The 27357-nt window shown below is 42.3% G+C and overlaps 1 protein-coding gene across 1 annotated transcript; it reads right to left on the bottom strand.

Moving 5' to 3' along the window:
- Positions 1–2970: 2970 nt before the first annotated feature.
- Positions 2971–19266, bottom strand: LOC135515875 (protein ADM2-like). The gene is made up of 3 exons (XM_064939686.1): positions 19181–19266; positions 18539–18792; positions 2971–6996 (listed from the first exon to the last, which is right to left on the bottom strand). The coding sequence occupies exons 2-3, from the start codon at positions 18634–18636 to the stop codon at positions 6561–6563; spliced, it is 534 nt and encodes a 177-aa protein (XP_064795758.1). The 5' UTR covers positions 18637–18792; positions 19181–19266; the 3' UTR covers positions 2971–6560.
- Between the last annotated feature and the right edge of the window lie 8091 nt (positions 19267–27357).

Below are 27357 nucleotides of genomic sequence, written 5' to 3'. Positions count from 1 at the left end.
ACAAAATAATTTTGGGGGGTTTTGGGGGGTTCATTAAATTAAGCAGGACATACACATGAGCCTTAAAATCCAATTACAATCCTAAAATAGTGTGAAACACTCATAAGCAACATTTACATTTACATTTAAGTCATTTAGCAGACATGTGAATTGAGACTTTTTTTGCTGGCATTGAGCACTTGCACGCATCGCCCCCATGTGGCAATGTTTGCAAACACAGAAAGGGGTCTATACTCTCCATATGTGCATCTTTCCACGTCCTCTTATCTCTTCCCAGCTCCCTCTCTTACTCCCTCCTCTCTTCGATATTCCAAACCCTCCCTCTCTCCCCATCTATCTTGTTCCACCTCTCTCGTGTTAGTGGTTGACACCGGCCCATAGCTGATTTATACCAAGCAAGCTGTATTTGTGAGATGCATACCATGGTAGTGAAAGGAAGATGAATTCTATGGACTAAGTACAGTTTTACATCTCTCCCGCTGACCTGTCCTGCGGTGTGTAAATGTTAATGTGTTATACTGTATAGACAGACAACAAAAACCAGACCAACACACTGACACTGTCTGATCCCATCACAGATTCCACTACGCTGTTAAAATGAAGTGCTTTGTAACACCAAAACTAGTGGCAATTGAGCTGTCACCAACTTAAAGGAGACAAAACCTTATCTGTGGTTCCAATTCCAAAGAAATGTATCATCTTACTGACCCTCCTGTTTCCAATCTGTCTAAATAAAGTACTGCAAAAATGAAGGTGGAATTCCACAAAAAAATAAATGTCTCTTATCACAATCAATATTTAGGCTATAAACAATTTGCATTTATAAGCCATTCTGTCACACCCTGATCTGTTTCACCTGTCTTTGTGATTGTCTCCACCCCCCTCCAGGTGTCGACCTTCTTCCGCATTGTCCCATGTGTATTTATGTCTGTGTTCTCTGTTTGTCTGTTGCCAGTTTGTCTTGTTTGTCAAGTCAACCAGCGTTTTTGTCTCAGCTCCTGCTTTTCCCAATCTCTCTTTTTCTCGCCCTCCTGGTTTTGATCCTTGCCTGTCCTGACTCTGAGCCTGCCTGCCTGACCACTCTGCCTTCCCCTGACCTTGAGCCTGCCTGACCACTCTGCCTTCCCCTGACCCTGAGCCTGTCTGACCACTCTGCCTTCCCCTGACCTTGAGCCTGTCTGACCACTCTGCCTTCCCCTGACCCTGTCTGACCACTCTGCCTTCCCCTGACCCTGAGCCTGTCTGACCACTCTGCCTTCCCCTGACCTTGAGCCTGCCTGCCGACCTGTACCTTTTGTCCCATCTCTGGATTATTGATCTCTGCCTACCCTGAATCTGCCTGCCATCCGGTACCGTTGCCCCACCTCTGGTTTACCTACCCCTGCCTGCCTTGAACTGTCTATTGCCTGCCCCTGTTGGATTATTAAACCATTGTGAATTCGACATTGTTTGCATCTGGGTCTTACCTTCATACCTGACATTCATTACCTGAGACACACATTTGTGTTTTGATGCTGCCTTTTAAATGCACTGAAACCCCAAAAAGTGTTTTCACAACACTCTCTTAAGAACACCAATATTCAGGTTGAAGAACCACTTTGGGTGTTTCAGAGTCCTTGATTTTTTGTTTTTAAACACATTCTGTATATTAAAACACTTACATTGGGTTGATATTCAAACACCCTCCAAACACCAGATCTCAGGTGAGGGGCACTACTTTTCATGGTTTCATTACATAATCATGGTGTTTTGAGATTTTCTATTTTTACAGTGTAGGTTAGAGATGTTTGCAGTTACATTCTGTCACTAGAAGTTTGGTCTTCGTGGATGGATTGCTGTACTGCACTGTATCAGTCAATGACACTTAACAGTCAGTTGATTACACAATGAGGCCCCCAGAAATGTTCGCACAAGCCCCAGAAACCCAGAAAGACAAATTGGATTTATCAGAACAATGTACTGGACTGAACTGGGGTGCTGCAGACTTGATGTGTCTGATATGGGGCTAATAGATCTCTGTCACCATTTAGGCACTTGTGTATGATGCAACACCCTTGGGGGTTTTAACAGACACACACCGTCTCCCAAGTTAAGATCCCACAAGTCCTGTGACTTGATCTCCACGTGTCCGGGGACTCTTGATGTGTGTGACACAGTTTTAGCTGACACTCATATCAGGAAAGACGGCTGTAACATACTGAAACTACTCCTCGGATGTCGCACATACTCTGAATAGACTGTGGGCATGGTCGGGTGTCCTGCACTCTGTAGAGGTTTGGATTTCTCTAGTTCAGTGGTAGGACTAGTCCCGTTTCCCCCCACCTTCCTTGCCCACCAACCAGCTGCCTCTAGGTGGGCAGACAGCCCAGGAATTTGGCTGACTGCATGTGCCTTCTAGTTACTCATTAACTCTCCGTTAGGCACAACCTTTCGGGTATTACATTAATCAAAATCATGTGATGTCGAGTATGAATTTTGCTCCATTCATTGGGACGAATAATGATTAACTAGCTGCTAGGAGTAGTGGAGTGAAGGACATTGGATCAATGCTGATGCATCATGGTCAAGAGAACTTTCACCCATCTATTTTTCCACTATGTTGTCACCTTTGCCCAGGTTTACCAGATTCGAGGAAGGGGTGTTTTTCCCCCACATATTTCTGTTCCTTTAAGGAAATATTGAGTAATATGTATGATCTTGATACCTCTAGTTATATTTATTTTAAAATGTAGTCATATAGAAGACTGCTGGCAACTGTCATGTTTTCTGATGTTTGTATAATTCTGTGGAGAGTAGATTTAATTCTGATTATAACTTCATTATTTTTCGTTTTGACAATGGCATCGATGTTGTTAACAATAACTGTTGTGAAGAGTTTCTCATACTGTACTCACACACACGTGAAGGTAAACATGCGTACACACACGCACGCACACACACACTTTCACAAATTAGAGGCACACACTAGACTCTCACTACAATGTAGTTCTTTATTTTTTACAGAGAATGAAAGACATTGTCTGACATGAACATTTAGGATTTATTTTTCTTTCCTAACAAAAGGTCACCTTTTAGGAGCATGGAAAATACGAGATAAATAGTGTCTTTGGTGACATACATATATAAACATACAAAGATAACTTAAATATATTACTTTTATTACATAGTACCGCTAATAATATATAATATGCACAAGTGCGCATGATATCATCTTCACTCCACTCCACTCATACAGATCTTTATCAAATGCAACATATACAATAACTCTCATCTGTCATTAAAAATAGAATTGCAATGTTTGAAATTCAAGTTGTGAGGAACTAACAACATTAAAGTGCTTTGCTCAGTTTGCTGTGACCCTAAAAGAGGCTTCTGACCTTAAGTATAATTAAACATTGAATGAGGAAAAACAGACTGGGATTGTGATGTGTCAGATCCCTGGCTAGGACGACTATACTATAAGTACCTACACATACACACTCACATACAGTCACATACACACTCACATACATACACATACACACTCACACACAGACGTGAACACACAACACAATCTCCTGCATCTCTTTACAACATAGGTTAAGTTAACAATGGCAGGCGATGGCAGCGTTACTTTTGATGTAAGACTGATGGAGAGTGTTTCTCTTAACACACAAGGGGAGGTATTAGTGGTCAAAGGTCGTAAATAATCTGGTGGTACGCAGTTTACCCAGACAAAACACTCAGCTATGCTTCTAGGAAAGGCTTACGGACCTGCCAGTGACACAACACTGACGTGTAATTACAACACAGAGAAAAAGTATAGCAAAAGCATGGCTCCAACAATAATCCAACAAACACAAGGTTGGTTCCTGATTCTATATGTGGCCGTTCAGACACAAACACACACCTGTGACTGTGGTGGTTAAGAAGTCGAGAGATTCACTAAGGTTTTTAGCATTTGAAAAGCCTTTTAATGGTCTGTCACGAGACATTTATTAGCTCCATTACAGCAGAGACAATGGCATGTGTGTTTCACAACGCCTTTGAACAGATTAGACTTAAAGAACCAATGAACCACTGATTATGACCTGCGACCTGGCGCAGGTCATAATCTGAGATAGGAGTTGAGAGAGTGGTTGAGGGAGAGATAGTGAGATAGAGCGAGTGAGACAGAGAATCACTCCACGATTAAATGAGCTAACTCTAAAATAAAATAAAGCCCCAGTTTTGATTAAGACGATTCAGTCCAAAAAGACAAGAATAAGTCAAACAAAATGAAAGGGGGATATGGATAGAGGAATATAAGACCACACTATAGTATGATGAAGATCACAAAAAAACAAAATGACTGTCAAGTATTGTCAGATATTTGGTGAATTTAAACCACTTGCCCAACTAACTTAAATAGTTATAGAATGACTTCATTGAGGCAACACTGTGGTCAAAACAAAACAGTAAAAACTTGGACCCTAAAAGACTCTAAGCTAATTTTGGGAACTCCTGTGACTGTATAATTATGACACGGTAACCTAATAGTTACATAGTTATGGTCATAAATACATGAATGTATGACTAATGGCTGACCTGGTTTCTAACAGCAATAATAGCAACATCAGCAAGTTTGGATCAAAGTTATTGGAAAACTAATAGTCTGAACGTTGAGGATTATTTCAACTATTCTAATCCTCTGACATAGAGAATATGAAACATTTGAATGGGTTTCAAAGAGCCAGGCTGCATGATTATAATGGGTATTAAAGATGTCACAGAGACGCTGTTGCTTGTTTTTTCAGGTCGACAGACTCTGCACCTTTTGAAGATTAGACTAGTTTTTTGCATGCATGCTGAGTTAAGATAGTTTTTGGTTATTTCTAGTGAGGGCATCCGGCCCACCATTTCAGAGACAGTTATAATAAGGGAAAATGGGAATCTCAGGGCATATCTTTTTTTAATGGTATTTCGTATCCAGATTTAAAATGTGGCACTCTGCCTCCCTTACTTTTGGTATCCGTGGTCTGTCATTACAAAGCCACAATGTAACAGTGGAGCACTTTGCTGTTGACTGTGCTAATTTAGACTCATTCGACATACTACAAGCATACAACGTAATGTATTGTTGTGTACACACTAAACTACTACCAATATTAGGATCATAACTGACCGGGTCAGTACTATTAATATTCCTGGTCAGTACTATTAATAGCAGATTATGGGTTTGGGTTGGCAACTTGTGATGCTTTAGTTATACGGTCCCTTGGGCAAGGCACGGTCAAGGTTTCTTTTGTTTATAAATACAGCAGACAATGTGTACCGTGGCGGTACAACTAAAGAGATTAGGTCTGATTGGTTAAATTGCCGTAAACATTAAAGTCGAGACTTAGTGGGAGAACTTAAGAATCACGTGAAGGGGATCATATTTCCCACTCAGACCCTGGGATAACGGCAGCAGGACTGTTCACTGTGTTCAAGAGCCAACCAATAGATATCACCGCTGAAATAGATCCACAATGATTCAAAATAAAAACATTGAAAATCTCCATCTTGTATAGGAACTGAGTCATTGAAATGTTTACCCTCTTCTTTCTCTTTCTATAAACAGTCTCTACTAGACGAGTCCAGAAGCAGAACTCCATCCAGCCACTGCTGAACTTGACTATTATGCCTGAATGCAGCTGTCAAGGCTGTGGTCTGTTGAAACATATACTTCACAGAACCACAGACTGCTTCTGTCGGGAACATCATTGGCTGCAGATGAGAAAGGACTTACAGTAGGCTCTTGTCTGTAAGGTCAGTGTCTGTGTCTGTGAGGTCAGTGTCTGTGTCTGCCCACAAATGGTTGCTGGTGGTCTGTAAAATAGAGGATTACCCCAGATATGTCAAACATGGTCCCTCAAATTGTCCTGGCAGATCTAAGGGGGCAGGGTTTAGGGTGGGGTAAAAGGGTTCATCGGGTCGTTTTGACGGGTCTTCAGGAATATATTCCCTCTGACAGGAATCTGATCCTAGCCCTGGTAGAAATCCACATGAGAAGCTTAAGTGTTTGATCAATGGGGCCAGAGCTAACTGCTGCTGTGGAGGTCATCAGGCATTATACAGACACGTCCAGTTGCGTTGGCTTGTGTTAAGTAGAAAGACAGGTGGACGGGAGCATTTATTCTTACATTAACAGGATTAGGAAGTCAAACTGAGCCCCTTGCAGCTCTTTGACTAGTCAGGAGGCCGGGAGAAACACAAAGACTTTGACGAGACCAAAATGTTCAGAGGATTTCTGGGTGACAGGTATTCGTTCCCAGGGGTGGTTGGTGGTGGGAAGCGTTGGCTATGAGGCTTTCATTCATGTCAGATTCCTTCTTCTTAAACAGCATAATGCGTTTTTGAGGTGTACAGAGGAGTAAGGCAAATGTCATTCAAAAAGTACATAAATTGTCATTTCAGGATCTAAAAAAGGTGTGGACTACATCTAATACTAATGCAAAGGCTATCTGTGATTCGTAAAATATAGATAAATGTCTATATATTGAAGTTTGCTGGGGTGTTTATGTTTTCAGGGACGAGAGGGACAAGTATCTGTCAGTCGCTCATCCGTAACTATGCGGACTCCGGGGGTTAATGGGGGAGGAGTCTTCCCGTCCGCTCTGGCCAATCAGCTGATAGAGCCGGTGGCTGAGGTTCTGAACCTGGCAGGTTCCCAGGGCGCACCCCACTCTCATCAGCTGGGGGTGGTGACCCCCGCGTGACCCTGAGTGGGCATGGCGACGACCTCTTGACCCCGTCCGTAGTGGCTCCACGCCCTCCTCACGCCTCGCCCGTACCAGAGCTTCAAGATGGGCTGTGTTCATGACAGTGGGTGGTGTGTCTCTGCGGAGGTAGCCAGGCAGCCATTTTGGAGATCTGATGGAGGACTGGAGGTCTGATGAAGGGCTGGAGTCTGTTGGTCTGGCGAGTTCAGTGCCAGTTTCTGGAGTGAAGATCTCCTCCTCTCTCAGCGCATGAAGCTTCTTAAGCAGCTCCAACCTAGGAACACAGAAAACAAATAAGACGTTGTTAAGATTGATGTCTGTATCTTTCCACTCTGGTTCAATGCTGACCATTGAATCAGAGAAGTCATTATAGAACTGGCCTAGTTATTCTCAGACTGATGTGAAGCACACTTCCAACAGCATTTTATGTCGACACACACTGACAGTAAATGTTACACACATGGAATGGGCATGGTGAGGGTTGATGTGTCACCATCCTGCCTTAATGCATTTTAGAAGACTAATGGCCTTTCAGCACAGGAACAAAACAGCATGGGGACCTGGCTGCTGTCCATTTATTATGGGTAATTTCAACATACTGGACGTCACAACTATTGAGACTTCATGTTCACCTTAGCTAAAGCAAACAGACAGAGTGGCTCTGGAGATTTACTGACTGTCCCCTCAAGGGTCCACAGGACGGAGGCATCACTAAGTTTCAGGAACAACCTGTTTAGCAAACACATCTCAGATTGACTCTGGCTTTAGCGCTGATGAGGATGAGGCCCTGCCATCTGTTCTCTTCTTGATGATGACACTAGCTGCTCAACTCAAACTTGGCACTGGGGATGCTTTTCTCTGAACTGTTGTGGGTGTGTTTGCTCAGAGGGCTTGAATTTGTGTCTCTGTGTCTTAGTTTGTTACAGATGCCATAAATAGGTAGAGGCTCATGCACCTGGCGGATGTCATATTGACGAAGCACTGGCCACAGTGAGTCAGGGAATCTCATTCTCAAAATGGCGCCAGTGGGTGTAGGTATATCAAGCCTAAATTATTTTAAGTAGTAAGTATGACTTGTGTGCTAAATGTCCTCCCATGATAAAGTTAGAACAAGGAAGAGAAAACGTCCTTTTTGTATCCTTTTTCCATTTTAAAGAGACACAGAAACATTTCCACAGCATCAGGTTCTGACTGGCTTCCAACTGCTCTTTAGAAGAAGCAGTAATGATAGTTGGCATACAGCGTAATTTTAAAAAGAGCGGCACTCTCCTTGTGAAACGCTGACTGGATTGTGAGAAATAACAGGGTAGGCCTACTGTACAATGCCACTATGCCAGTGGTAACCAACCAATCTCTGTACAGACACAGCGAGAAGTGGCAATATTAATGAACAGGGTTCCAAACCCTTCTCTGCCTCCTCAAGGCGGTCTCTTAGTTAATGTGTTCAGTGCCTTGGCCAGGCTCTTGCCAAACATGTTGTTCGTGGTCAAAATTCTGCAGACCACAATCATGACTTTGAGCATTTTGGGTTTGTTCGACCAATTTAATCCCAAACTGAGTTTTCTGGTGTGTTGCGGGCTTGAAGCCCAACATAACTAGCCAATCTAGCTACTTCACAAACAAACACAGTGCTATTCCAGCAACAGCACCATGACTGATCAGTCAGTGAAAGTTTCAAGGTAGCTATATTTGACATGTACACAGAGTTCCGACACAAAGAAAACACTGAATCACCTGTGTCTCCCTGCCATCCAGCCTGTTTGCCCATACGGGCAGGGCCCTGGTGCCTGGTGATGGTGGGTGTCACTGGTAACCACTGTGGTAATGTCGAGGGAGCACTATTTCCAGGAGCACCTAGTCATTCAGCTCTGTCCTGTGGCCATGGCATTTCCCAGTCACCCACGCCTTCTCTGCTAAACACCATGCTGACAGACAGGCACAAATTGTATTTGACTGCGCGGAAGAAGCTACATTCATACAGTATACCGCATAAATACTGCAATGTGGTTGTTATAGAGATTTGGATAGTCTATATTCATTACAGTAAACTTGACCTTTCTGTACACAAAATGGCTGAAATACAATATTCTGTACAGGCTCAATCTTCTTTTGTGTTTGGAATCCATGGTGGAAAATGTGTTTCTCACACAGAGGGAAGGAGGAAACTTAATCCATTTGGAAACAAGAGATGGTGAATAAACAAAACAGGGGAGTCCCTGGACAAAAACAGGACTTATGGGGTGTGTAGACTGCCAGTACCAAACAATGCCCACTGAGCACACACTGGTTGAATCAGTGTTGTTTGAAATGACGTTCAATAGATGGAATAGAATAGATGTTGAATTGATGTCTGTGATCAGTGGGTGTGCTGTACCAAGCTTCACATCCATAAAAAATTGATAGATTTGATTGTACACCGGATAGGTAGTCAAATGTGTTGTTTTACAGGGTCAGCCATAGTAGTACAGTGCCCCTGGAGCAAAGTAGGATTAAGTGACTTGCGCAAGGGCACATCAACAGATTTTCCACCTTGTCAACTCAGGTATTTGAAACACCGACCTTTCGGTTAGTGGCTCAACACTCTAACCGCTAGTCTTCCTGCTGCCCTAAGACATTGTGTCAGTCCCAATCCACCCCATTGACCAAGTAGTTTGTGTGTGTGTTTGTGTGTGTGTTTCTAATGCCCATTTCCACCCCTGGTAGAGCAGTAGTGGACTTTGTGGCTCACTCAGCGCTGGAATCTCCCATAACACCATGTCGCCCCGAGCCCGACCCAACGCAGCAGACAATGGCCGCTTCGCTAGTCAGGCTATTCTGGCCTGGCAGACAGCCATAAAGACCCTGTGATGTCGTTAAAAAAACATTTTCTTGGAGAATTAGTAACTGGACAGAGGCGGAGAAGGAGAAAAAAGAAAGGAAGAATGAGTCTGCTGTTTAAAGGAGGTTAACCGTGTTTGGGTTTCTGTGGGGTTCACCTCCCACCTAGGGAGTTCTTGGCATGTCCTTTTGTCCTCCTCTCCTCTCTGTTACACCATCTGACCGGACTGCCTTACTTCCACCTGACACTAATGCCCTTAGACTTTTATATAGCTTTTATATAATGGCTCCACAAGCAAGTGTGAACTTGTCTGTTTTGTCGCTAGGGCCAGCCAGGACCCATTTGTATGTATCTGTGCTGGGGGGATCGGATGGATCTGAAGGGAGCGTTTTGGCCAAAGACTTTGGACCGGAGGTGTGACTGTGAGTCAGTGTGCCCAAAGCACATGCTCCTCTCCAGTTTCGTTGGGATGTTGTTCTGATCCCACAATAAGCCGTTTGGCCACCGTGTTCTAGCCCACAGCCAGGAGAAGGCAGCAGCACCATGTACTGTAGCCCGGCCCAACATGGGAACTCTCTCACTGGATCACATCTGATCTGACAGCCCGTCTAATTTGGCTATTGAGAAAGTAATCCTGCAAATTGACAGTAATGGAGGTCTTTGTGATTGGGAGATGATCAAAGGTATCAGAGCTTCACATTCTTTGAAATATTCACTCACTCAACACTCGTTTTCAGCACCATCTGATCTGTGGACGATTATTTAAAAAAATATATTGTAACAAATCCACCTACTTGTTCTGTAAAAGTCACATTTTCATTGGAGGGCATTAAGCTAAAAGTCACTCAGCCAGGGGGAACTTTATTTTTTACCTTTATTTAACTAGGCAAGTCAGTTAAGAACAAATTCTTATTTTCAATGATGGCCTAGGAACAGTGGGTGAACTTCCTGTTCAGGGGCAGAAAAACAGATTTGTACCCTGTCAGCTCGGGGATTTGAACTTGCAACCTTCCGGTTACTAGTCCAACGCTCTAACCACTAGGCTACCCTGGAACGGGCAGAGGGAGGGGGTTTTGAGGGTTTGATAAAAGGGTAAGCTGATACCAACTCCTTTGTGCTGCAGTGTGGTGTTGTTCTTTCGTATTACTCCCACAGTTTAGACTGAGGTTTAGGTCTGGAATCACAACTGGGACCCACCAGTGGAACCACCACAATAGGGTGATTCCACACCAGCGGGAGTGGGAAATATTTTTGGTATTTACATTTGAGTCATTTGGTCATATCCAGAGAGACTTACAGGAGCAATTAGGTTTCTCAGATTGTTCTGACAATTCTCACATAGAAACTTGATTGGGGGGGAAGGATGATTAACACGTTTTTTTTTAAATTTCTATCACAAGCCATTTTTTTGAAAATCATGATGAAATTAGCCATTTTATACCCTTTTTAGTTTACATGCCTCCTATTAGACCCTATGATCTGTGAACTGTACATAATACAGACAACATCTGTCATTATACGCCTTATAGTGTTCTCTCTGAAATACACATTTTCACATGAATTTATTCAACATTAAAAATATTAATATTAATCTCAAAACTATAATTTTTAGACATTATCTTCAAACACGTAACATTTCCAGAGTGGGCTCTCTGGTACCTTTAATGATATGACCAATTTTATAAATGGACATGATAGGTCATTAACCAATCACAGCCTCATTTAGGATTGCACATTCAGCAAATCACCAGCAGAGGGAGTTCCCTTTGAATCCATTTTCCCATTCACTGTGTGGTGCTCATAAAGTTGATCATAACTTCCGAATTAGCAGAAAACCCACACTGGAAATGTTATATACTTATATATATTGTTCCAAAAAATGTCTTAAAATAAACTAAATCAAAAAAGGTCAATTTGAGATATTAATATTTGAATGTTGAATAAATGAATGTGATATTTTTTTTTATTTCAGAATCTAGACATACACTACTGGGAAAAAGTTTTAGAACACCTACTCATTCAAGGGTTTTTCTTTATTTTTACTATTTTCTACATTGTAGAATAATGGTGAAGACATCAAAACTATGAAGTAACACATGTAAAATCATTGAGTAACCAAAAAAGTGTAAAACAAATCAAAATATATTTGAGATTTGAGATTCTTCAAATCGCCACCCTTTGCCTTGATGACAGCTTTGCACACTCTTGGCATTCTCCAACCAGCTTCACCTGGAATGCTATTCCAATAGTCTTGGAGGAGTTCCCACATATGCTGAGCACTTGTTGGCTGCTTTTCCTTCACTCTGCGGTCCGACACATCCCAAACCATTTTGGTTACTACATGATTTCATATGTGTTATTTCATAGTTTGATGTCTTCACTATTATTCTACAATGTAGAAAATAGTTTTTTTTAAATAAAGAAAAATTTGTAGGTGTTCTAAAACTTTTGACTCCATATTTTAGAGCACACTATAAGGAGTATAATGACACCAAGATGTTATCTGTTCCATGTACAGTTCACGGATCGTAGGGTCTTACAGGAGGCATGTTTAGGTCTAAAAAGGGCCTAAAATGGCTACTTTCATCATGATTTTCTCAAACATTGCTTGTGGTACAAATGTAAAAAGCATTTCAAACATCCTTTCCCAAATGAAGTTTCAATGTGAGAATTGCCAAAACAATATGAGAAACCAAAAATATGTTCCCACCAGCCCCAACCTGATGCCCTCCTCTGCCCCAGTAAGGCCCCCTCAGAGAAGGGTAAGCCTTGGCCAGCACCAGATCCTTCATACATGCTTATACCCAGGGGGCTGGAGCCTACCATGGGGTGCCTTAATCAACAGTAAATGTGGCACATTCATACATAATCCTCACCAGGCCCCATGCAGCTAACAGAGGACAGATTGTGGAGACAGAAATAAGCAAAAGGCGATTTATTTGTGAATGAACCATTGCTGACGCTTGTTCTCCATGCGTTGGTGGTTTATAACCTCTTGTGTTGACGATAAGTACGTGCTGAGGCATGATTTAGCACTTTCCTAATCATGCACTGCATTGGGTGAAAGTAATGTCCATGGCTTGAAAGAACGACTGCCACATATCCACTTAAGTGTGGACTTAAGTGTGTAGTGGTTTGGGAATTGGGAGACGGACTTCAAACCACACAGTGGTTCCAATTGTACTGAGGCGGCCACTCACAGCTGCAGTGCTGACTCCTGACTGAGGCCTGATCTCCATCGGTACTGTAGGTATCCATCCACACTACAAATGACTGTACTTAGCTAGAATAACACCTACATTTTTCTCAACCACCAACAAGAGTTTAGTCCTTCTCTCCTCAGACCTCAGAGCTCCATCTGTGTTCATTCTTCAGCCTTTATCCTGTGGTCTTTCTTTAACACTGACAGTATACACAGAGACAGACAGATATACTGTACAAGGATTGTCACGATTACAGTACTGCGATAGTCAGAAGTATCGTGGCAAGTCACATTAGTTAATTTTGCAATCTATAGCACTCAAAATTTCACTTAAAGTAGGTTTTTATTGTACCATAGAGTTTTGTCTAATTCGTGTTTTCTTTACTGCCATGGAAAATCTGGTATCGTAGTATCTCAAGACTGGTATCGTGACAACCCTAATCCATACACACACACACACGCACACACGCACACACGCACACACGCACACACGCATTTTGCCATGGTCAGGATATCAGTGCAGAGTGGAAGCATTTTCTTTATAGATGTGGACGGTGGAATTTAGGTCTTAGCCACTAATCCACTGTGGAATTCTGAGCTGCCTGGTGGGAGACTGGTTCCCCTTCTTCTTTAGGCCTGGTCATGATGACCCCCACGGAGCACAGAGAGAGAAGGAGAAAGAGAGAGAGAGAGTGGGTGAGAGGGAGGGAAGGTCATGGCAGTGTTTATGTGGTAGATTCATTACATCTCCATACATCGCCAGTCCAGACCTCTGATTACAGTGTGGCCCACATCAGAGCAGCCATGCTTTCTCAGAGCAGAGATCTAACCTCAGAGTCATACTTACTGCCTCTCACAGAGCAATCTACAGGGCCAGCTGGGGTTATATCAGACTGTGAGGCACGCAAAGTGTATTTAAGTACATAAAAGATAACTGGAGTAAAGTTTAAGTATTTATGAGCCATATTAGTCAAGGTAATGTTCATGTTATGTCTTTGATATTGTATAAGCATATCTATAAATCTATATAAAGTTAATGTATATAGAGTTATACAATCTATCACCATCTAATGGATGCAAAGAGAATCTGATATATTACTCAGAAGACATCAGTATGTCCCCTGGGTGGTGGATGATGATGCAATGTGCCTAATTCTGGGGTAAATATTGTGTTGGGACAATGGTTGGGTGTTGACGTCAGAATTGCATGCAGGGGGCTTGGCCCTGACACTTGTCCCATATGGGGTGACAGAGGGAGTTAATGATTTAGGAGGAGGATGGGCAGACGGGAAAAACATTGTTTTTTTTCTGTCCAGTCGGGATCCTGAGCAACTTCACACCCACAATTTACAGAGACTCAAATCCACAGACTCAAATACACACAACCTCAAATACACACAACCTCAAATACACACAACCTCAAATACACACAGGCTCAAATACACACAGACAGACCAGTAGTCGACACATACACAGCCCCTCTTTCTAAAGAGAATATGCTTTACACTAACACACACGCTCAATACACAAACTGTGCTCATCCTGTCCGGGATGTCTGACATGTCATATCATTGACCTCTGTCCCAGACAGTGTGGAAGTACTGGGTCATCATGACAACAATCATATTACAGCACATCAGCTCCAGTAACATGCCTCTCTCTGGGGCGCCCTGCACCCCACAGCTGGAATCCACAACGTAAAACTTCTTCGTCTCTAAAGCCATAATTAAGCCATATTGGTTTGGCTCTGGCCTTCAACTATTTTCTCTCAAGCTGTTACTATATGTACAATGAAGGGTATACTTTGTATTGTGAATGGCCATGATCAGGACATAAAGCACTTTATCGGTACAGAGAAACAATGACCAAACACACCCATCACACCTCAGTCTGAAAAGGAGAAAGAGAGGAGGAGCAATGAGTCCTGTGTTATTGTTATCAGCCTGTGATGGGATCATCATGTGTGATGGGAAGGACAGAGCGTTTGGTATGGAGGGAAGAAAAAGTGGGACATTTACTAAGTAAATAAATATATAAAAGGAGGGAAGAAGGCAGAGGGAGAAACCAGAATGAAAAAGGGAGAGAGAAGAGAGAAAACAGAATTGGAGAGAGAGTGAGGAAAAAGAGAGGACATTATGAATCGCCTTTCCATCACCAAGGGAACGTCCTGAGGGGATTTCTAGGAACGATAACCCCTCACACAGCCACAGCTTGGACAAGACAAACAGACTCCCTCTTATTGAACTGTTTGTTTTTGAAAAGCTGCTGTGTTCACTCAAATACACTGATAGAGAGCACTGATGCAACCACAACCACATCCACCATTACCCACAAATTCTGTCCCTGCTGTTTTAAATGGAAAGTTAGTTCTGAGAGATTGAAGTCTTAACAGCCACTGGGAAGCAGAAATAGCGCAACCCTGCCGGGAGCTCAAACTGACATAAACAGAGAGGTGTTTGAGTCATGTTTCCCTTTGCTTCGATTTGATTTAAGCAGCAGGTGTTTGTCCAATGCGCAGACACACAAACACACAGGCACACAGACACACACGCGCACACACACCTGTAGACAGAGGTTGTTGAGCTAAGTCCGAACCTCCAGCGTTGGCGCCCACCTGTCAGAATAGGGTCACATTATAAGGAGACTGTTGTCTGGCGCATCCATCTCAGCCCTGCCAATCTAGTCCATGCAGGGTAAAAACAACCCTCTTTTTCCACATCCTCATAAGTCAATAACCTCAATTATGGGCCATAAAGACTTGCCAGTCCATTCATGAATGCACGTCAGCAAAACGTGACATTTATCACTTGTCTGTTGAATGTTGATTCCCCTACAATGTCTGAGTGCAGATACAGGGCCTTCGGAAAGTATTTAGACCCCTTGACTTTTTCCACATTTTGTTACGTTACAGCCTTATTCTAAAATGGACTTAAAAAAGCAATAATCCTCAGCAATCTACACACAACACCACATAATGACAAAGTGAAAAAAGGGTTTTAGACATTTTTGCAAATATATATATATAAATATATAAAACGTATTTACAGGAGTATTCAGACCAGGATCTCAGACTGGGGCAAAGATTCACCTTCCAACAGGACAACGACCCTAAGGAGACAGCCAAGGGTCAGCAGGTAGCCTAGTGGTTAGAACGTTGGACTAATAACCGAAAGGTTGAAAGATCAAATCCCCGAGCTGACAAAGTAAAAATCTGTTGTTCTGCCCCTGAACAGGGCAGTTAACCCACTGTTCCTAGGTCATCATTGAAAATAAGAATTTGTTCTTAACTGACTTGCCTAGTTTAAATAAAGTTTATTTAAAAAATGTAAAAGACAATGCAGGAGTGTCTTCGGGACAAGTCTCTGAATGTCCTTGAGTGGCCTAGGCAGAGCCCGGATTTGAACCCAATCTAACATCTCAGTAGAGACCTGAAAATAGCTGTGCAGCAATGCTTTCCGTCCAACCTGACAGAGCTTGAGAGGATCTGCAATGAAAAATGGGAGAAACTCCCAAAATACAGGTGTTCCAAGCTTGTAGTGTCATACCCAAGAAGACTTGAGGCTGTGATCGCTGCCAAAGGTGCTTCAACAAAGTTGAAAGGTTCTGAATATTTATGTAAATGTGATATTTCCATTTTTTTTAAATAAATTTGCAAACATGTCTAAAAAAACAGTTTTTGCTTTATTATGGGGTATTGTGTGTAGATTGATGAGGGGGAAAAAAACAATTTAATACATTTTAGAATAAGGTGGTAACCTAACAAATTGTGGAAAAGGTCAAGGGGTCTGAATACTTTCCGAAGGCACTGTATAAAGCAAGATAACAGTGGTATCACTGTAATAATATGAATAAGTCTCAACAAATGATCCTCTCCAGATCCCTTGGTTGATCATGTCTGAGTTACCAGGCCAACAACACAACTCATGGACATTTTTTGGGACCTGCCAGTGTGTCCTACAGTGCTAACCCACATTAGAGGAACAACTAGATACAACCAAGTGCCTTACTTCATTTGCCCCAAAAAAACGACTAACAGGTGAAAATGTTCCTCTTTTAGCTTTGAACATCCCAGATTTCTATGTAAAGGCATGGCTCTTGGTGAAGGTAATCATGTGTTTTAATTGGTTTCTCTCATTGACAGAGTCCAGGTTCCTGTCAGTCTCCCACCAGAAGAGGGCATGCAGACACTGACTCTACCCTCTGCTATAGCTCTCACTGCACTAAAACACACCAGAGACTGGAGTCTTCACTAGTGCACTTCTCCTTCACTTTGAACAGGCACGTCTGCCCAACCAATGAAATAGGAAATGGGTATTATTGACCCATTCCCATGTGATCTTGGGATTTTACTACCACGTCACACATAGAAGTATAGCAGAGTGGGAAAATACAAGTGCCACTCATTACAGTATTACAGTACAGTAGCCAATGGCTAAAACGTGGCAGGAGTTCAGCTAAATGCCAACATGAGGAGGACGGTTTTTTCCACCTCTGCTATCATATGTCCCACATGAGGTCATACATACTGCTGTGTTAGGAATATGACCTCATGTGACCTCAAACTACTTAAACCAAATCTAATTGGTAAGACAAACACACAACCATATATATATTGCATTCCAAAATATAGTCACACGTGAATAAGATAAAGTAGATGGTTTGGCGCAATAAACCTTGACGTTGAACACTGACGCAAGTAGCTAGCACTTTCGTTTAGGGACCTATAAAGAACTGTACGGAAGTCTTTCATGAATTCGGCCAGATTTGATGTAACATGTATCTACATGGGTAATATATCAATCAAATACTTAACCGTGTGTAATGACGCGCCTAACCTGCGCTTCAGTTTGTGCTTGTAGCGCAGTGTTGAAACATAAGATGCAATGACGGTCGTATTGTCCTCTGTCCCATTAGTTAAGTTTTGAGTGTTTGGACTAAATTCAGTTGCATCATATAAGAACACAGATTCTGAAGAGTACGCTTTATTATGCAGATGGAATAAATGCGTAATTTCGTCATGGTGCCCATTTTTCAACATAGTGGTCATAGATAAGATAGCACTCGTTAGCCTACACTATCATGAACTTTAAATCAACACAAGTGTTTAAATCCCATAACAGACCTAGCCCAATGGAGAGAGCAGTGCAAACGAGAGACTGCGCGAGGCGCGCATGGATGAACTCTCAATCCATTCTAAAAACAGGGATTCCCCTCAAACTTTACCACATTGTCATATCATAACTACAGAGTCCCCTGGTTATCTGAGCGGGAGCGCATGTTCACTGTATCACGTCTGTCTTGCTCTGACCTTGCCCGCCAGGACTACTCTCTATCCATTATCTCCCCGACACAACACCCTGACTGAACAAACACTTCAGCGTACTTTATGCCATTAACCTCGACATTATATATTAAGTGGTTCGTCTGTTTGTGGTTTGACAGTGTGATTTTTTTTTTAAACAGTAGGCTAAAAAAAGGTGCACGTCAATTCACCAAACACCGGCAAAGTCATTGGACATTCGAGAACAACCAATATCATAATAATGCATCTCATCCATCACTGTATTTTCCGAATCGTGGAATAAAATAAGACTACATATAGCCTATATTTGAATTAGACCTCCAGATTTCCTATCGAAATAGCATCGGCGTTTTTATATATCCAATAAGCCCTCCAGAAGAACATTTCTGTTCAATAATCTTCACTTCCAGAAAGGATCACTCTTAGAAAGTGAAAGAGAAGGAACTGGAACGCACGTTCAATATAGGAAGGTAATGTAATGCCTTTCTTCTTACCTGTTTCTCTCTAGACGGTCTGCGACCGGGAGAGCCAGGAGCTGCTGGAGGGAGAGTAGGCTGATGCAATACACAGTAACCGGCAGAAGTGAACGCATCTCGGGACGAGTTCTCACACACACCCCTTGGGAAGGAGGGTGTTCCCAAACCACCCGGACGATGTTCAACTCCCGGGGAAGAAAAATTCCAAAATGTTTTGGTATTTAGGCTAGTACTGATATCCAGGCCACAATGCGTGAGACAGTCAAATTATCCTGTGATAAACAGAGAATAAAAAAAGGAAAGAAAAGTAAATACAATTGTCTAATTTAATCAGGATATTGATTATATTATCGAAATATGCACGAAATACAGTTATTTTGCAACAAATATTCAAGAGTGCCTGTGGGATACCTGCAAGTGCATTATTCACTCACTATTCAGTAACCTAATCATGCGTACAAAGTGTACGAACCACTCTATGTGTGGCCAATTGAAAGCTATGCATAAAGAAACCTCAAGCACTAAAGAAAAAGTTTTTTTTTAAATATATCCAGCTAGACCCATTTTCATATTTTACACAACAATTATATTGCACTTCAAATTATAGTTATAATAACTCAAATAAAATAGCACATTTTATGAATGTTAGTAATATCTTACGTATATGAGGATTTTCAGAAATATTCTCGTAGGTCTAAGTACTTTCCCACGGATCTAACAAGTGTTGGTCAAGATGAAATTCTCAGATTCAACTTCTGAAGTTGAGCGAGACGACATTGTGCGTATAAATACTGAGTGGGCGGGACTCATTCTGAACCGGTGTACCTGGTAGGCTCCGTGGTTTGGTCGGATAATTTATTCCTCATTCACTAAATGACATGGATGTGTGCATGTTGAATTGTGCCATTTACATCTATGTTGTTGGTTTTGGTGGCAAATGCCAACTGAAATGCCAAAATGATGATGGTTCTTGACTGGTCAAAGACCTTCCAAGAACTTAGTTATAGATATTAATATTTAAGATAGATTTTTAAGAAAGATCCATACTAATCCTTAACCAACCATTGATCCAAATGTTATTTTATTAACAATTTCCCATACTATATGTCATGCAAACAAATGGTGGCATATTCTCAAAATTATTTTCTCAGACTTCTATCATGTATTTTTCACCCCCTCCCTTTCCCTTCTCTCTTATCTTTGCCTTCAACACCAAGTGAGCCTGAGGGATAGGTATAGATAGTTCTCTTTCAGATTCCTCTGAATTTTGGACAGACACACCCATGGCTACACATTCTAAGTACTGCCCAATGTGCTATTGATACGTTAGATTGCTTCCTGATTATGCCACAAACACGTATTTATTCTACATTTTCCAGAACTATAAGGAAATATGACCTCACAAAGAGTACCATGTGACCTATGATAATGAGTGGTGACAGTGGCTATCATACAGATTGATGCCACCAGGGCTATAAAGATCACGTGCAGCTAATTTGTTTAGTACATTTTCTTCCTGTATACAATGAGGATGTTGTCATTTGTGTTTAGTAACCTTACTACAGCGTTGTAGATGTGTCAGTCACATGTTTACCCTAAAACGGACTCACACGAGTCATATTCCTCTCAGTGTCCGTTGGGAAAGTGGGTGAGTCTGTATTGTCTCCCGAAATTAGCAAGCATGAACACCTGTGCTCTATCCTGTTTGTGACATGTTTTATTAATTAGGCTGCATAGTCATAATGTACATACCTGATCCACACAAAACACAGAGGAGAGTTACGAAGTTATGCAACCATCATTTCAGAGAAAACTGACCAAATGTGTTGCCAAAGGTTGAGTGTCTTTCCTAGTTTAGGAGAGCCCCCTTGAGCTTCAGCTTGGGTTAATATAAACTATAGAGTGGGGAAAGTAAATGTAGGGAATATAGGTCTGAAACAGAGCACCCCTGAAGAATCACATACATTTTGTTTGATTAAGTCAGTCAGACAATTTTCCACATTTTGAAATTCTCTCTCCCCCCTCTCTGTTATGAATTGTGTTTTTAAGCAATGTTCATTACTCGCCAAATCGTCTGACTGCTGCCAATTTCCCAATTTCTCACCCTCCACTGTTGTCTCTGTGTTTATTCCAGCAGTGTTGACGGCTTTGAGGTCCTCCATTAGTCTCTCATAATCATTATAATAACATTAGTATCAGTGCCCACACTGGTAATAGCCGCTAGCAGCCTAATCCAGCCTGGGCTGAAATTAAAAGATCCACTCCCTATAATCTATAATAATCTCTGGTTTGGTGTTATTTTCCCAGGGGGGATCATAACAATGACACAGTAAACCAATCAGGAAGTCAACTCACCTTCTTCTTGACCTCGAAAGGCCTCAGACAGGTCTAGCCTGTTACAGTGTTTAGTAAAAATGTACATTATACCATACATTACCCATCCATAAACATGGCATTATAGCTACATAGAGCATTGTGATGTTCTGACCCTAATGAATGAGACATGTAATTTTCCTACTCTGAAGACGGCAATTAAAATTTGACCAAAGGTGAGTTCCCAATCAAGATTTTCTTTAAGAGACAAAAAGTCCAATAGCGTATAACTTCACCCTTGCAAAAACCAAGAGATGAATATCAACAGCTAGGATTCGGCAATGCATTACAGGTATCTGAATTGGTACCTGATTGATTCAAACTGAGGTTAGGATGTATTGGATATCAAAACTGGACAGCTTTACCAGGATTTTGACCCATTTATGTAGCAATGAGCAGGCATCATGTGACATCAGCCCTGTGAAGCAGTGCCCTCAGTGTACTGATGAACAGAGGGGTTACCGCCCGGTTTGATCTCTCTGTCTGTCACGACTCCCGCTGAAATTGGCTCCCCTGCCTGTTGGGGCGGTGCTCGGCGGTCGTCGTCACCGGTCTACTAGCCGCCACCGATCCCTTTTCCTTTTCTTTTAGTTTAGTCTTATTAGTTGCACCTGTTCCTATTTGTGTTTTCTTGATTTGCTCGACTATTTAAGCTTGTGAAGCCCGCTCTTGTTTGTGTGGGATTATTTTGTGTTTACATTTTGAGTTGGAGGTGTTGTTGTGCTCTGGGCAATGTTAACCTGTGTTTTGGGTTGGTCAGTGTTTTTCGCCCGGTGTTTGGGCATGACCATTTTGTGCCAGAATAAATTGCCATTTTTCCTTGAACCCTCTGCTCTCTGCACCTGATTCCTACCTTCCACTCCTAGTCATCCGTGACACAGTCATGCACTGGCGTTACTGGTTGTGTAATAATGTGGCAATTAGTGCCCATGAGTAAGTGTTCTGTGCAGCACACACTGTGCTTGAAAAGATCCTCCAACTTTTACTCACTCTGGCTTTGAAATGGACCGACAGAGCACCATGATGTCCTGTCGAAACAATGTCTTGGTCAAACAATCAAAGGACATGGATCTGTGATTGTGTGACCCTGCTTTCTTTTTATATATGTATATAATTTAAAACAGGGTACACATACAAAATTATGCACTTGATTAAGAATCATCGAGGATGAACACCAAAAAGTCTACGACTTATTCCCATTGTGGTCCTCATTTTCATGATAGCACGTAGAAAGTTTGGCATGTACCAGGATAAAAAAAACAGAAGCTAAAATTTAAGGCAAATTGGTTATTTAGTCATAACAACACAACATATTCATACTATACACAAAGGAACGTTATTTAGCCATCATCAATGGGCGTGGAGGGAATTCTCACAGAGGCACACTATCCAATAACCGGTGATGTCACCTTCCTTTAAAAGCTACACAGATTGGGAATGGTTTTAACAGAGGCTGACTATTCCACTCAGCGGCTCCTTAGTATAAAAAAGTACCTTTCTCGGTCAGGCTTCTGAATCTATACACACACACACACACACACGCACACACGCACGCACGCACGCACGCACACACAATCCTAGCTTTAGTGTTATGGTTGTTTGAGTCTCAAACATGGGGGAAGTAGTCAGACAAATACCTTGGGGCTGCCCCATGGATGATACTATGTACCAGACTAAGCCAAGTCTGTGTGACCTTTGAATCAACGGGCAGCCAGTTGAGCTCCTGAAACTGGCTTCTACCAATATGAGTACGTGGGCTCAGATTCAACACCAGCCTAATCAACTTGTTCTGGGCTCTCTGAAGCTTGCTTTTTAGTCGATTAGTTAAGCCTTCGAACCATGAAGTGCTATTGTAATGTGGGGGAAATGCACATTAATATTTAATTCCTGTAGTCGTACTATGCCACCTTTTAATACGCGAGGTAGATCCTTGGGACTAAGCTAAACATAACAGGTTCTTTGCATCAAAAGGGGGAGCATGGGAATCAGACAACAACAATGTATTTTCATTGTCACAAGAACTGCACAATCTCCTGGCCTACGTAATGTCCATATACTATCTTCAGCTCCAGGAGCGCCGTACAACTGTACTACAAGACAGACTTCAATATCACACAAATAACACTAGGTTTATACATTCCATTCACATACTCAAACAGACAATAATAATGTGTTGCCACGGTCACGGAGGGCGTGCCCAGGGAGAAGGAGAGCAAGTCTAGGTGAAGTATGGACGACAGTGCCTAAACACACTACATGTACAATAATTCCTATTTCTCATACTTTATTAAAAACCACCATCACTGCTCCCGCCCTCCCAAGGCAAGCCAACCAGCACATAGTGAGGGGATCCCCTGAATGACACAAACAGGAAGGGTTTTATACAAAAGGCCACACCCTTAAATAACAATGACACACACCTGGCGCAGGCAGACCAACAAGCGTGCGTTCAAAATAGGTAGACGGTTCTAACCCTTTACACTAGTATAGTCAAAATTAGTGCATTAGCTAGCCCTTTCTTACCACGTACCTTAGTGGCCATACTCCCCCTCCGATGTTGCCATCTAGTGTACATTCTAAGTAATTGCCAACTGTTCTGGCTGTGAGTACCTCTCCTGCTAGCTGTACCCTGATGCCTGAGGACTTGCTTAGTTTCAATTTAGACGCCAAAAGAATTGCTTCTGTTTTGCCAAGGTGCAGAGATAACTTGTTGTCTATGAGCCATGCATGGATGTTAGTGAACTCTACATTCATTCTGCAGTGTGGTTTAGTTTTTGTGAGACACCAGGAGTGCAGAATCCTCTTCATACAGAAACCGGTTACATGAGCAAGCATCCTTTTTTATCATTAATGTACAGCAGGAATAACAGAGGCCCTAGCATGCTCCCCTGTGGCACGCCACAGTTTATGGATAGCCTCGGAGGGAAAACCATTTCCCTCTACCACTTGTTCCCTCCCCAACAAGTAGGACTCCCCCCATTCAAGAGTGGTACTGCCCAACCTCCTCTCTTCTTGTCTCAGCCGATGTGACATTTTTGGGGTCACAGACTGGCTGATAGGTTGTGTAAACGTTCTGAAATTGCAAAATGTTTTACTATAATTTCACTGGAGCCCTTATAAACAGAGGCTCCCCAGGGGCGAAACAGAACATATTACACACCATAATCTGTGTAGAAATAATTTGTGCTGTCTAATGTTGTGTACATAGGGGGGTCAGGGGATATGTCTGCTTATGGTTTCTGAACAGGAAGCACCACATAAACAATTTACAGAGCTGAAGTGTTCTGATCATTTCTCTCAAAGTAGGTGGCTTCGTTGCGAAACAACTTAATCGTTTTAGTACCAGTAATTTGCAGTCAAATGGCAGAGAAGATGTGCATACAAACAAACAACACCTGTGGGCTGGGGGAAGATTTATGGAGTCTCCCAGAGTCCAAAAGTCCCCCCTGTTTCTGAGAAAACCTCTTGATAGATCCCTAAAAAATATTTTCTTCATTTTGTTCATTATAGTACTTCATTTTCCGTATGTACTGCAAACAGTTACAGTATAGCCCACTAGGCACAGACATCAATTCAACGTCTATTCCACGTTGGGTAAAAATAATTTCATTGAAATGATGAGGAAACAACGTTGATTCAATTTCCCAGTAGGTACCCAATAGCTGCTTTTCTTCCTTACACAGCAACTTGATCATAACTCAAGAAGGATTTCTCAAATATTAATTTCTACTTTATCCATCTTCCAAAAATTCCATGTGCATCTATTCATTCATCCATCAATTCGCTCATTTATTAATTTACTTCCTGCTTTTTCTGTCGTTTCACTTAGTTATAGTGCAGTTCACTGTTTGTGAGTGTCTGCACAGTTGCTGCCCCCTAGTGAATCTCCTATCAGTTGAATGTTCTACAGCAGAGGACAGTTACTGAGGCCAGCTGCAGAGGCACACATAGCTGAGCCCAGTGGAGCTTTGCCAAGCACAAAGGCTTTGACCTCCAATGGGGCTGGGGACAGACCAGATTATGTCCCAGATAGAAGATAAACATAATTTGTCAGCATTTTTTTAAACACAAGAAAACAAACATGATCGGGACATTTTGTAATGTCAAGCAGACCCTTGAACCCTAAGTATGAGGCACCATTAAATCCTCTGTGAGAAATCATTTTGGAGACATGGCCTTTCCCACTGGGATGAGCATCTCCGTCTCCCCTGTGTGCTCACAGGCATAGTGGCTCCCCCCATCAAATTTGTTTACACCGCTAGTTTGTAGGGGATTGGGACACAACCAAGATTGTTTGCGTGGCTTGTCGTCTCTCTGACAGCTCACAGTCAAGTTTGTTTGTATGGCTCTTGTTACCAGCGAGAGACCGAAGGTGACGGGGGTTGGAGGAGATGGCCTGATTGAGTTTGGGGTTTGCCCTGTGTGCCCATTTCATGAGCAAATGAGGGATCACTCCTATGTGTGGTGAAAGATGTTAGCACAGACGGGGGGTGCTTGTTGCTCGGTGGGACAGTGGAGGCAGACAATAGTGGTGCTTCCAGAACTGACAGCGCCTGACTGGGCCCTTTTTAACTGGCGGCAGGAGAACAGGAGATCACAGTATCAAATAGCCAAACAAATAAAAGATTGATGATAGTATCATGGCTATGTACACTGAGTTTACAAAACATTAAGAACACCTGCTCTTTCCATGGTATAGACTGACCAGGTGAATCCAGGTGAAACCTATAATCCCTTATTGGTGTCACTTGTTAAATATAAAGGGTTAAAGAAGATTATTAAGACTTGAGACAATTGAGACGTGGATTATGTATGTCTGCCATTCAGAGGGTGAATGGGCTAGACACAACAATGAAGTGACTTTGAACGGGTTATGATAGTAGGTGCTTGGCACACCGGTTTGTGTCAAGAGCTGCAACGCTGCTGGGTTTTTCACACTCAACAGTTTCCTGTGTGTATCAAGAATGGTCCACCACCCAAAGGACATCCAGCCAATTTGACACAACTGTGGGAAGCATTAGAGTCAACATGGGCCAGCATCCCTGTGAAAAGCTTTCGACACCTTGTAGAGTCCATGCCCGGACACATTTAGGCTGTTCTGAGGACAAAAGGGCAACTCAATATTAGGAAGGTTTTCCTAATCCAAATCAAATTTTATTTGTCACATACACATGGTTAGCAGATGTTAATGCGAGTGTAGCGAAATGCTTGTGCTTCTTGTTCCGACAATGCAGTAATAACCAACAAGTAATCTAACTAACAATTCCAAAACTACTGTCTTATACACAGTGTAAGGGGATAAAGAATATGTACATAAAGATATATGAATGAGTGATGGTACAGAGCAGCATAGGCAAGATACAGTTGTCACGCCCTGGTCGATATATATTATGTTTATCTTCATTTATTCGGTCAGGCCAGGCTGTAACATGGGTTATTGTGGTGTGTTTTTGTCTTGGGGTTTTGTGGGGTGTCTAGCGTAGTCTATGGCTGCCTGAGGCGGTTCTCAATCAGTCAGGTGATTATCGTTGTCTCTGATTGGGAACCATATTTAGGCAGCCATATTCTTTGAGTGTTTCGTGGGTGATTGTTCCTGTCTCTGTGTTTAGTTTCACTAGATAGGCTGTATAGTTTTTTCACGTTTCCGTCTGTTGTTTTTGTACATTTCAGTTATTTCATGTCTAGTCATTTTTCATCAGAACATCGTTACAACAGTAGATGGTATCGAGTACAGTATATACATATGAGATGAGTATGTAAACAAAGTGGCATAGTTAAAGTGGCTAGTGATACATGTATTACATAAGGATGCAGTAGATGATATAGAGTACAGTATATACGTATACATATGAGATTAATAATGTAGGGTATGTAAACATTATATTAGGTAGCATTGTTTAAAGTGGCTAGTGATATATTTTACATCATTTCCCATCAATTCCCATTATTAAAGTGGCTGGAGTTGAGTCAGTGTGTTGGCAGAAGCCACTCAATGTTAGTGGTTGCTGTTTAACAGTCTGATGGCCTTGAGATAGAAGCTGTTTTTCAGTCTCTCGGTCCCAGCTTTGATGCACCTGTACTGACCTCACCTTCTGGATGATCGCGGGGTGAACAGGCAGTGGCTCGGGTGGTTGTTGTCCTTGATGATCTTTATGGCCTTCCTGTAACATCGGGTGGTGTAGGTGTCCTGGAGGGCAGGTAGTTTGCCCCGGTGATGCGTTGTGCAGACCTCACTACCCTCTGGAGAGCCTTACGGTTGTGGGCGGAGCAGTTGCCGTACCAGGCGGTGATACAGCCCGCCAGGATGCTCTCGATTGTGCATCTGTAGAAGTTTGTGAGTGCTTTTGGTGACAAGCCGAATTTCTTCAGCCTCCTGAGGTTGAAGAGGCGCTGCTGCGCCTTCTTCACGATGTTGTCTGTGTGAGTGGACCAATTCAGTTTGTCTGTGATGTGTATGCCGAGGA

Source organism: Oncorhynchus masou, chromosome 27 (genome assembly GCF_036934945.1).
Source record: "Oncorhynchus masou masou isolate Uvic2021 chromosome 27, UVic_Omas_1.1, whole genome shotgun sequence".
NCBI lineage: Eukaryota > Metazoa > Chordata > Actinopteri > Salmoniformes > Salmonidae > Oncorhynchus > Oncorhynchus masou.
This window is presented reverse-complemented; position numbering and strand designations above follow the sequence as displayed.